Source organism: Rhinatrema bivittatum, chromosome 1, assembly GCF_901001135.1.
Source record: "Rhinatrema bivittatum chromosome 1, aRhiBiv1.1, whole genome shotgun sequence".
Taxonomy (NCBI): Eukaryota; Metazoa; Chordata; class Amphibia; order Gymnophiona; family Rhinatrematidae; genus Rhinatrema; species Rhinatrema bivittatum.
The window spans coordinates 311,425,469-311,438,423 of NC_042615.1; the positions used below are offsets into that span (position 1 = coordinate 311,425,469).

The following is a 12,955-nucleotide window of genomic DNA, read 5'->3' on the forward strand; positions in this document are numbered from 1 at the left end:
CGTACACACGGATACAAGGATGTGCTCAGCAGTGATTTTTTTGCCAGGTCATCAATCCAGAACCTGTTCAAACTTACTTCCCATTTCTCCACTGGGAAAAAATCAGAAGGTGGAGGCCACCACCACACCTGATCCAGCACTTTTTTTTTTTTTTTTAAATGGAAAATTACTACTGGCTGTGTTCAATTTTAGAACAGATGCTGGGGTCCTCTGCTAGACCCCCACACACACTCCTACCTACAAGTAGATAATACAGGACCCCAGCATTCATTCTTGACCTGCGCACATCCTAGAGCTCTCGAAATGCAAACTACAATAGAATGCTCCTCTCTGTTTTGCCCTACTCTATTAGTTTTGATTTTAATATTAGCCAGCAAATTTCAAATTTGTGGAAGGGGTTCTGGTAGGGTGACTACAAGTTTCTAAAAAAAAAAAAAAATCTATTGGCAATGAAGATATAGAATATTAACTATCTTCTTGGGGGGGGGGTGTCTTTTGGCATGAAGAGCTGAGGCAGCACCTGAAACTGAAGGAATTTCACATTATTCTGCTCTCTTGTAACATTCTGTAAAGAACAGAAACCGCATGCTTTGTGGTCACAAAGATTTCCATTGGCTGTGAAAAGCAAGGTGCCGAGGCAATGTTCTAAGCTTTAAAGATGATCTCTCTCAACTGGGAAAACACAGCACAGAGAGCAGGACCTGCCACTGGGTTCTCACGTCTTTAAATCGACATGCCACACATTGTTTTGTGCCAAACTGTTACAGCATGAACCATGCTGTGGGCAACCATTATGAATAAAAACACAGAAAGGCTACTGAGAAATAAAAAAATGTTTTGATGCGCAAGAGCCAGCAACAACATTATGTGACATCTTTGCTGTCCATGCCCTTCTGAAAGGCAACTTGGAAAATGTAGAGATTACTTACCTGATAATCTCCTTTTCCTTAGTGTATGCATATGGACTCAAAACAAGTGGGTATAGTGTGCTCGTGCTAGCAGTTAGAGACTGATCTGACGTCAGCACGGGTACATATACCCCCACAGGAAGTGCAGCAATTCAGTAATCTTCCTTGCAAAAGCTTTTATGGATATATGTGTAACTGACCGATCAATTAAATAAACAGGATTACCCTGACCGATTGATAGTAGCTGGAGACCGCCAGCATTCCCAACCGGAAGGCGTCGACACCCGGCAGGGTGGATGCCCTATCATAAGAAAACATGGCTTACCGTGAGTCGGTGAATCCCCATGTATACCGGCAGCCGGGCGGGATGCTGAGTCCATCTGCATACACTAAGGAAAAGGAGATTATCAGGTAAGTAATCTCTACATTTCCTAGTGTGTAGCAGATGGACTCAAAACAAGTGGGCTGTACAAAAGCTACTCCCGGACTGGGCGGGAGGCTGCCTGAGGTCCGTTCAGGATTGCCCTCGCAAATGCTGTGTCCTCCCTGGCCTGGACGTCCAGACGGTAGAATCTGGAGAAAGTATGGAGGGAGGACCACGTCGCCGCTTTACATATCTCTGCAAGCGACAGCATCCTAGTTTCTGCCCAGGATGCCGCTTGCGCTCTGGTAGAATGAGCCTTGACCTGTAGAGGCGGTGGTTTTCCCGCTTCTACGTAGGCTGCCTTGATAACTTCTTTGATCTAGCGGGCGATGGTTGCCCGTGAGGCCGCTTCCCCTTGCTTCTTCCCGCTGTGAAGGACGAACAGGTGGTCCGTCTTTCGTACTGCTTCTGACATGTCCAGGTATCTGGACAGCAGCCTGCCAATGTCGAGATGGCGTAGAATTCGACCTTCTTCCGACTTCTTCAAATCTTCAGTGGTAGGCAAGGATATGGTTTGATTGAGGTGGAAGTGTGAGACTACTTTGGGTAAGAAGGAAGGAACCGTGCGAAGATGGATAGCCTCTGGAGTGATTCTGAGAAACGGATCACGGCAGGACAGTGCTTGTAGCTCTGAGATGCGGCGTGCTGAGCAGACAGCCAGCAGGAACACCATCTTCAAGGTTAACGAACGGAGAGACAGGCCTCGAAGGGGCCTGAAGGCGGGTCCCGCTAGAAATTCCAAAACTAGGTTGAGGTTCCACAGGGGCACTGGCCACTTCAGTGGCGGGCGAATGTGTTTGACTCCTTTCAGGAAACGTGAAACGTCTGGGTGTGTGGCAATGCTGTTGCCATCCCTCCTGGGACCGTAGCAGGATAGCGCTGCCACTTGAACCTTGATGGAACTGAGGGATAGACCCTTCTGAAGTCCATCTTGCAGGAAATCCAAAATGATAGGGATCTTAGCAGCATGTGGATTGGTGCTGTGAGTGTTGCACCAGGCTTCAAATACTCTCCAGATCCTTATGTATGTTAGTGATGTGGAGAACTTGCGAGCTCGGAGGAGTGTATCTATAACCGGCCCCGAGTATCCTCTTTTCTTCAGTCTCGCCCTCTCAATGGCCAGACCGTAAGAGAGAATTGAGCTGGATCCTCGTGGAGGATGGGACCTTGCCGCAGCAGGTCCCTGTGTGGAGGCAGGGGTAATGGGTTCCCTGCCAGCAGTCTTCTCATGTCTGCGAACCAGGGTCTTCTTGGCCAGTCCGGGGCCACTAGAAGAACTAGGCCTCTGTGCCGCTGAATCCTGTGTACAATGGTGCCCAGCAGGGGCCATGGAGGAAAGGCATATAGCAGGATCCCCTGAGGCCATGGCTGTACCAGGGCATCGATCCCCTGGGATAGAGGATCCCGCCTGCGGCTGAAATATCTGGGTACTTGAGCGCTGGACCTGTCCGCTAATAGGTCCATGCCCGGCGTCCCCCACTGATCCACAATCATCTGGAAAGCTGTGGGCGACAGCTGCCATTCCCCCGGGTTTAGGCTTTCTCTGCTGAGGAAGTCGGCCGTGGTGTTGTCCTTCCCGGCGATGTGGACGGCGGAGATGTCCTGGAGATTTGCTTCCACCCAAGTCATCAGGGGGGCTATTTCTAGAGATACCGGTCGGCTTCTGGTTCCGCCTTGACGGTTGATGTATGCCACCGTGGTGGCGTTGTCCGACATCACTCTGACTGCTGTTTCAGAGTCTGTGGGCAAATCGCAGGCAAGCTAGTCTGACTGCCTGTGCCTCTAGTCGGTTGATGTTCCACCCCGACTCTTCTCTGTTCCACCGCCCTTGGGCGGTGAGTTCCTCACAGTGTGCTCCCCATCCGTTCAGACTGGTATCTGTAGTGAGCAGGGTCCAGGTTGAGGAGGAATTCTTGACCCCCGGCTCATGTGGCCGGGCTGCAACCACCACCGTATCTGATTCCGCACTCTGGCTGGTAGGGGTAGGTGTACAGTGTAGTTCTGTGATCGTGGGCTCCACCGAGATAGGAGGGCGCGTTGTAATGGTCTCATATGAGCCCGCGCCCATGGTATCACCTCCAGAGTGGATGCCATAAGGCCGAGGACCTGTAGGTAATCCCAAGCTGTGGGCCGGGTGGCGCTCAGCAGGGCCTGCAGACGATTCCGGAGCTTTGCTCTCCTCTTGGATGTCAGACTGACCTTGTCTTCCTGGGTGTCGAATCGGACTCCTAGGTATTCCAGTGACTGAGAAGGCTGTAGGGAACTCTTGTTCAAGTTTACTACCCATCCTAGGCTTTCCAGAAGAGCTATAACTCTGTTGGTTGCCTGGTGGCTCTCCTCCGTTGACTTTGCCCTGATCAGCCAATTGTCCAGGTAGGGATGGACGAGAATTCCTTCCTTCCTGAGTGCCGCCGCCACTACTACTATGACCTTGGTAAAGATCCGCGACGCGTTAGCTAACCCTAAGGGTAAAGCTCGGAACTGGAAGTGTTGGCTCAGGACTTTGAAGCGTAAATAGCGCTGGTGATCCCGATGGATTGGGATATGCAAGTAGGCTTCCGACAGATCTAGGGATGTGAGAAACTCCCCTGGCTGTACTGCATTCTTGACAGACCGCAGAGTTTCCATGCGAAAGCTGGGGACCCGTAGGTGTCGGTTGACTGACTTGAGGTCCAGAACGGGCCTGAAAGTGCCCTCCTTCTTGGGTACTATGAAATAAATGGAATAATGCCCAGAATTTATCTTCCCTGCAGGCACTGGGATTATGGCTTTCAGGGACAGGAGCCTCCGCAAGGTAACTTCTAGTGCCGCCTTCTTGAGGGGTGAACAAGGAGATTCCACAAACTTGTCCAGCGGGAGCCGAAGAAAGTCCAGGTAATACCCTTCTCGGATGATGGCGAGGACCCACTGGTCTGAGGTAATCTCGACCCACCTGCGGTAGAAGAGGGTTATAGCCTGCCCCCTATGGCTGCTACCCCGGATGGGTCGGCTGATTGTCATTGTGGGGTGCGGCCGGGACCAGAACCAGAGCTGGTTCTCCTCTTGTTGTGCTTAGTCCGAAAGGGCTGGTTCCTGGCCTGAGAACGAGGTGCTTGGTAGCGAGCCCTGTAAGGGTTGAAGCGCTGAGAGTGTCTACCTCTGGATGGCCTAGGAAAAGAACGCTGGCTCCTCCTCGACCTGTCTTCTGGTAGACGGGGTAATGGAGAGGCGCCCCATCTATTAGCCAGCTTCTCGAGATCGCTGCCGAAAAGTAGGGATCCCTTAAAGGGCAGTCTTGTGAGGCGTGTCTTGGAGGAAGAGTCGGCCGCCCAATTACGTAGCCAGAGCTGTCTCCTGGCTGCCACTGAGGATGACACTCCCTTGGCTGCCGTACGGACTAGGTCGGAGGCTGCGTCAGTGAGGAACGAGAGAGCTGATTCCATTTCTTCTCCCGGGGTGTTGTTCCTAGCTTGTAATAAACAGGAACACGTCACCACGGTGCAGCAGGTCGCAATTCGTAGGGACATGGCTGCCACCTCAAAAGCTTGTTTCAGAATGGCGTCCATGCGCCGGTCATGTGTATCCTTGAGGGCCGCTCCCCCCTCCACCGGAATGGTGGTGCACTTCACAATTGCGCTTACTATGGCGTCTACCTTGGGGCACGCCAGCAGCTCCTTGGTCGCCGGGTGCAGAGGGTACATGCCCGATAAGGCCCGACCCCCTTTGAATGAGGCCTCCGGCGCATTCCATTCCAGATCAATTAGCTGCTGTGCTGCTTGTAGGAGGGGAAAATGGTGAGCCGTTTGGCGCAGGCCCTCTAGCAGGGGGTTCCATTCTAGGTTCCCCTGGGGTGTCCTGGCCCGGAATAGCCAGTTCTGACAGGCATTGAGAGACCAGGTCTGGGAGATCCTCCTTCCGAAAGAAGCGTCTCATGGTCCGATATGGTTCTATCTCCATGGGGAGTTCTCCCTCCTCGGGGGGCTCCTCATCTTCCTCGGAGCAATCCGAATCCCCATAAGTGGGGCTTCCGGGTGGCGAGTGACCATGCCTAGGTCTTGAGGGTCCAGGGGCCGGATCATCCGGTACGGAAGGACCCAGTCGAGGAGCAGACTGCACCTGGACAAAGGCGTGAATCCCCTTGAATAATTCCACCCAGGAAAGCGAAGCCGGATCTGGCCTTAGGGGCACCAGGTCTCTCGGGTTCCCTGGCTGCTCACCGCAGCCTGCTAAGTCCGGGGTGTTCCCTGAGGAACTGGCAAGTACGCTGGGCTGGGATCAGTCCTGGCCTGGAACTCCCAGGGCCTCCTCACATTGGGCGCATAGGGAGTCTGCATCCTCGCTCAGTGTGGCTCTGAGGTTGCATGCTGAGCAGAGGCTTAGAGCTCTTATGCCTGATTCTGGAGGTGCCGGCTCTGCGGACGCATGGGCTCTCTTACGCTCCATTTCGTCTGTTATTTCCTTCCAGCCGGAGTATACGCCTTGTAATATGTGCCGCCTACTAATATGCGCTTATCCCCAGGCGCTTATCAACGGGTGCTTATGAATGCGCGCTTCTCAACATGCGCTTAGCAGCATGCGCCTAGGAACGGGCATCTTATGAACGTGTGCCTATCAACAGGCGTCTATGGACGTGCGCCTATGAATGGGCGTCTATGAACGTGCGCCTATCTATTGGCCTGCGCTGAGCAGCTTGCGCCTAGCAACGTGCGCCCAGGTGGCGAAGGCGGGCAGGCAGGCAAAATGGCGACCTCCTTGGCGGGCTGCCACGTAGGCAGACCCCGCTAATCCTCACTTCCTCGGAGACCACAGTAAAGATGTACGCCTTACCTTGTCTTCGGCGCTTCCCGGCTGCAACCCGGGCGGTCTCCGGCTGCGGGTTGCAGCCGGAGACCGCCGGGTCTCCGGCTGCAAACCGGCAGCCGGAGACCCGGCTTCCGGTTGCAGCCGGGTCTCCGGCTGCAACCGGAAGCCGCCGTGCTCGAGGAAGTGCACCCGCTGCCTCTAGGCCGCGCCCGAACTCGTCTCGCTCGGGGGCCAAGTCCTCACCGGGACCGGGGCTGCCTCTATGCCGCGCCCGAGCCCTTCTCACTCGGGGGCTAGGTCCCTGCCGCGAGTTGGCCACCGGACCGAGGCTCTTACCTCCAAGGGATCACGGAAATCAGCTCAGGAAACTCAACTGGGGGAGGGACCGAATGGTATCACCACAGGAGTGCGGGGCTCGTCTTCAGGTAGGCTTCTTCTATGAATTTAATCATTAGAATTTGGAAACACGCTCAGCGAGCATGAGGTAGCTCCGAACTGCTTTGGAGATGGAAATTACTGCACTTCTTGTGGGGGTATATGTACCCGTGCTGAGGGATATCGGAAATCAACCCAGGAATTCTCAACTAGGGGAGGGGGACCCTTAGGTTTCACCGCAGGAGAGCAGGGCTCAGTCTTCTTTAAGGTAAATTTTTCTCTTCTTTGCTGTATTTGTTAACACTATTCTAGTGTGTGGGATAGTGTCCGCATCTGCTAGGAGACAGAGATACTGAAGAGCCGAGGTTACTGCAGGGGTATATCTAGAGTGACGTCAGCTTTGAAATCTGACTCCGTCTCCCATCTGCTAGCAGAAGAGCACATAACCCACTGGTCCTGAGTCCATCTGGCTACACGCTAGGAAATATGTTTTTGTAAAGAGGTTTTTTTTCAGAGTTTGAGAGCAAAGGGCTTTTATGAGATCTGATCCCCTCTGGTCATGTCTTTTCTAGAGGAAAAGAAACATGTTTTCCCGCCTTTTATAGGAAGGGTTTTTTCTGCCTGGACAGATTCAGTAACATCAAGAGGAGCTGCAAGATCTTGCATCATGAGTAAAGAGACAGAGGCTATTATAATTTTGTGTTGTTCTTCATAATTTTTTGCCATCCTAGTTTGGACTTTTTTTTTTTTTTTTTTTTTTAACTTCTGTAAACTGAATTGACCACCACAGCAGACTCCTTGCCATGTTTTTTTTTTTTTTTGGGGGGGGGGGGGGGGTCTTGCTACATCCACAGGACTCCTCTACCAGTGAGTGCAAAATCAGTGACTGTGAACTGTACGAGAGCGGCCGAGTGTGACACAGAATCCCACCAGAGCGCTAAGGGTCCTGGATGTGTGTGTACCTCTTCCCCGCCGGTGAACCCCGGCGCCCAGGGCTGAAGTCAGATGTGTTTGAGCAAGTAAGAGATCCAGCAGAGAAACTGTGGCCTTGGGACTCTGTTGTAACCCTTCAATTAGGTGACCCCCAAAACCAAGAGGGAGCTACACCAATGCTTAATCAGAAAGGGCAGGGGAACTGCATGTCAGCACTGGCATTTGGGGAAACACAAACACACACACACACAGGCACCTGCTTGCATCGTGCCTGGCTCAAAGCACCATCACCACAGCCCCTCTTGCTCTTTTATCAATGCCAACACTCTGCCAGATGCCACCCAGCTATCTTAAAAAACCAATGACGATGCATCAGATATCAGATTCTGATTCAAGTTTGCGCAGTAGAACTCACAGAAAACGGGCTTGGTCGCTTACCTTCACAAATCATTGGTTCAATGGTAAACACGTGTCCTGACTTTATGACTCCAACAGCTTTATTTTCTGAAACAGAAAAGCACACAAGCTCTTGTGAGAACCAGGTCAGTTTCTACTTGTTTATGCTGCTTATGTGCCTGTTCCTTCAAAAGGTGAGTTTGGGGACATTTCAAAACGTACAAAAACACTTCAACAGCAGCCAAAAATGGAAATCTGCCCAGACTAAGTATCACGAGCTTTGTTTTCTTCTTTGCATGTTGTAGAGCGAGATCAAATACAAAACGAGAGACAGTGAAACTTAATTATTAAACTCTGTTTTTTGTTTTGGGTTTTTTTTTTTTTTTAAGCAAAAAAAAAAAAAAAAAAAAAAAAGAGTAGGAAGCCAAGAATGCTGCTGTAAAATCAGCTGGCATCATGGCAAAATCAACCACCTGCCTTACATTTCAAAGTGCAAAAAAGTGAAAAAAAAAAAATTAAGCAAAATCTACCACCACTTAAAATTTAAATCTCATTTTGTAATGACCTTGGCCAATGGCACTGGGATCCCCAGCCCTGGTTCCGACTGAGCTGGAATTACAAAAGGAGCAGGGGAAAAAAAAAATCGCCAGGTCAAAAAACAAAAAAAAACCCAACAACGCAAAGCCAGAGTCATCTGCATCCGTACAGCAGGTTTTTTCCAAGCAGGATCTTAGCAACATTTGCCAGCAAGCACTTCAGCCACCAGCAGTTGCTTTTGGGGTGGACAGCCTGGCACTGGGGCTGCGCAAATACCTCGCAAGACAAGAAGGAAGTGACTGCAATGCTTCCCTCCTCTCAACTGTATGCACACCAGGAGGAGGGGGGGAGGGGATTTTGTAACTGCTCATATTAGTGCACAGTCTGGAGGTACTTTCCTCTCACAGGCTTTATGCTTTTTCCTTTGAAAATTATCCCAGGAAAAAAAAAAAAGTACACATATGCATTTAACTACTGCTAGTTTGTGTTGGGTTGTGAGGGTTTTGTTTTTTTTTGGGGGGGGGAGGGCACAAATATATAAAAAGAAAAAGCAGCAATCGCTCTTTTGAAAATTCAAAAGTATGTTCGTAAGTGCAAACTTACCCCTCTCCCCCTCCACCCCCGGGAACGCTTCCTCATACTGCAGGTAAAATGTGCACGCAGAGAGGCCCTACACACGCACTTTCACCCGCGTATCAAGCGGACGATTTTCTAGCCGCCCATTTCTATGGGGAAAAGTGCTGTCATACCCCAGGAAACTGCTTGGAAGGTTACTCTCACGCCACCCCATGGCCGATACTACAGAAGCCCCACCACAGCAACAAATGCGACACAGGCTTCCGTTTAGGGGACAGGCCTCCTGCATGCTCAAAGGAGGAGACGCGCGTTACTCCACGTGAGGCGAATGCCACTTGACTCAAAATGCTGGTTCAGCACTGCCTCTACCCTATGTGAAAGTACTATGGCTGCAGACAAGCCCAAAGGCGGGAGCCAGAGATTCAAAGGATGCCCCTTCCCCTCTTCTCCAGACCAAACAAGCCCATTTATTTAAAATGTCATTCCCACAGTGCCCTAAGCCCGGCTGCTGCACAACACATTGCATAAAGCTGTGAGGAGTCCCTGCGCAGAAGATTTCATCTTCTGTAGATGCCTGAGGCAATGGGAAATACAAGGTTCAGTGGGAGAAGCAAGATCTGAACCCTGGATTCCCAGCACTGCTTTAACGGTGATGGATGCTGTGCAACTTGCAACAGGATACTATGCTAAACTACAGCACTGCACACCATGAGAGGGAGAAAATACAAATTTTAATTCAAAGAGTCTCCATAATTCTTACGATGATGGAAACCCAGTGGCCTTCTGCTTTCCTAGTCAGCCTATCAGGAAGCCACTGGGTGGCAGGATAAAATTATAACGAGGAGAAAGTTAAAGTAAACAGAGGTCTCCCGCTAGCTCAGTTTGTGGAGCTCATCCCTCGGCTCAGTGGAAAGAGACCCTGGCATTGAGCCTGAAGGCTGCAGGGCTCACGTCCAATGCTCCCTAGCTGGAGAACAGGCTGCAGCATGCACAGGCTAGTGTCAAGCTTTCACTTACTGCACGAGCGAACTCCCGCAGCAGGCGACAACAGATTCTCAGGGCAAATTACAGACAGTGACAGAGTCATGCACATCCATGCTGCTTAATGAAGGCATCTGGATCAGTCACCGGCTTCAATAAGATCTAAGTGCTTCGAAGTGCTGTCAAGCTATCCTATGGAAGGTAAGCAAAGGCTGCTGGGGTAGCTGGCTTAGCCAGTATGAGTTTCAAAGAGGACAACACACTTTCCTTGGAACTTGTTCTTGATTAAAGTATAGCAGAGGCATTACTGGAGTCAGACTCGAAAGTGCTGGAAACACCTCTGATTCAAGACTTTGCACTTCACTAATCCAGTGGATACCTCCCAAACCCTTCTCAGTAAAAAAAAACCCAAAAAAAACAAACAAAAAAAAAACCACTAATCCAGTGGATACCTCCCAAACCCTTCTCAGTAAAAAAAAACCCAAAAAAAACAAACAAAAAAAAACCTACAGAATTCCTTTTGTCTTAAACTTGTAAAAACTAATGGGATAACTTTCAAAGGATTTACGCATGTAAATGTAATGTACTCGTAGCAATTTTCAAAAGCCATTTACTCGAGTAATGGAGAAATTACTTACCTGATAATTTTGTTTTTCTTAGTGTAGACAGATGGACTCAGGACCAATGGGTATGGTGTACTCGTGCTAGCAGTTGGAGACGGATCAGATTTCAATCTGACGTCAGCCCTAGTACATATACCCCTGCAGGAAGTGCAGCTTTTCAGTATTCTCCTCGAAAAGCATTGTGGATATAAGTATGACTGAATAATTTGAACAACTTGATTAACTTTATAACTTGATTAACTTGATTCATTTGAACTGGTTGAATTGGCTATAGCTGGAGACCGCCAGTGCCCTCAACCGAGAAACGCCGACACCCAGTAGGATGGGTGTCCTAGATGAAGGAAAGCATGGCTTACCCTTGGATCACTCGCTCCCGGGGATGTCCCCGAGAATTCCATGAGTACCGGCAGCCGAAGGTGGGATGCTGAGTCCATCTGTCTACACTAAGGAAAACGAAATTATCAGGTAAGTAATTTCTCCATTTCCTAGCGGGTAGCAGATGGACTCAGGACCAATGGGATGTATAAAAGCTACTCCCGAACCGGGTGGGAGGCTGCCCGTGACCCACTTAGTACTGCCCTTGCAAATGCTGTGTCCTCTCGAGCCTGAACATCCAGGTGGTAAAAACTGGAGATAGTGTGGATGGAGGACCATGTCGCCGCCCTGCAGATCTCGGCGGGTGACAGCATCTTGGTTTCCGCCCAGGACACTGCCTGGGCTCTAGTAGAATGGGCCTTGACTTGTAAAGGCGGTGGCTTGCCTGCTTCCACGTAGGCCGCCTTGATGTCTTCTTTGATCCAGCAGGCTATGGTTGCTCGCGAGGCCGCTTCCCCCTGCTTCTTCCCACTGTGAAGGATGAATAGGTGGTCCGTCTTTCGTACGGATTCCGACCTTTCCAGGTATCGGACTAGGAGTCTGCCGATGTTGAAATGGCGTAGCCCTCGAGCCTCTTCCGAATTCTTATGCTCATCTGGCGATGGTAGAGAGATGGTTTGGTTGAGATGGAAGTGAGACACCACTTTGGGGAGGAACGACAGAACTGTGCGTAACTGGATGGTTCCTGGGGTGAGTCTGAGGAACAGCTCTCGGCAGGACAGTGCTTGTAGCTCGGATATACGACAGGTTGAACAGACTGCCAGCAGGAAGGCTGTCTTCAATGTTAATAGTCGGAGAGACAGGCTGCGGAAAGGTCTAAAGAAGGTTCCTGCTAGGAATTCTAGGACCAGGTTAAGGTTCCAAAGAGGCCCCGGCCACTTTAGGGGTGGTCGGATGAGCTGGACTCCTTTCAGGAAGTGGGAGACATCGGGTGAGAGGTTATCCTGCCACTCTAGCTCTTGGTTTCGTAGCATGACAAGGCCGCCACCTGTACCTTGATGGAGTTGAGGGACAATCCCTTCTGTAGTCCGTTGTGTAGGAATTTCAAAATCGCAGGAATTTTGACTGAGTTTGGTATGATGTCGTGGCCCTCGCACCAGGATTCAAATACTCTCCAAATCCTTATGTATGTTAGGGATGTGGAGAACTTGCGTGCTCGGAGTAGGGTGTCAATTACTGCTCCCGAATATCCGCTCTTCCTTAGGCGAGTCTTCTCAATGGCCAGACCATAAGAGAGAATCGAGCTGGATCCTCGTGAAGGATCGATCCCTGTTGGAGCAGGTCTCCATGTGGAGGTAGCGGCAGGGGGTTCCCGGCCAGCAGTCTTCGCATGTCTGCGTACCACGGTCTTCTTGGCCAGTCCGGGACCACTAGAAGTACTGGCCCCCTGTGGTGTTCTATCTTGTGGATGATCGCGCCCAATAGGGGCCTCGCGGGAAGGTGTATATCAGAGTCTCCTGTGGCCACGTCTGTACCAGGGCATCGATTCCCTGGGACTGGGGTTCCCGCCTGCGGCTGAAGAAACTGGGTGCCTGGGCGTTGGACCGGTTTGCCAGGAGGTCCATGGTTGGTGTTCCTCAACGGTTTACTATCAATTGGAATGCTGTGGTTGACAGTTTCCATTCTCCTGGATCTAGACTTTCTCTGCTGAGGTAGTCCGCTGCGACATTGTCTTTCCCGGCAATGTGGATGGCCGAGATCTCTTGAAGATTCACTTCCACCCATGACATTAGGGGGTCTATTTCCAGAGACACCTGTTGGCTTCTGGTTCCTCCCTGACGTTTGATGTAGGCCACTGTTGTGGCATTTTCAGACATTACTCTGACCGCTTTGCCTCGGAGTCTGTGACCGAACCTTAGGCAGGCTAGTCTGACTGCCCGGGCTTCTAGGCGATTGATATTCCATCCCGATTCTTCTTTGTTCCATTGCCCTTGGGCGGTTACCTCCTGGCAGTGTGCTCCCCATCCTCGTAGGCTGGCATCCGTGGTGAGTAGAATCCAGGTTGCGGAGGACAGTCTCCTTCTCTGGCTCAGATGGGCTTCTTG

The 12,955-nt window shown here is 50.9% G+C and overlaps 1 protein-coding gene across 1 annotated transcript in view; it reads right to left on the minus strand.

Annotated features, from left to right (window-relative positions):
• Positions 1-12,955, minus strand: part of METAP1 (methionyl aminopeptidase 1) — a 129,470-nt gene that overhangs the window by 4,121 nt on the left and 112,394 nt on the right. Inside the window, exon 10 of the mRNA XM_029597407.1 lies at positions 7,861-7,926. Within this exon, the coding sequence (XP_029453267.1) occupies positions 7,861-7,926 (66 nt within the window). The remainder of the gene's footprint in view (positions 1-7,860; positions 7,927-12,955) is intronic.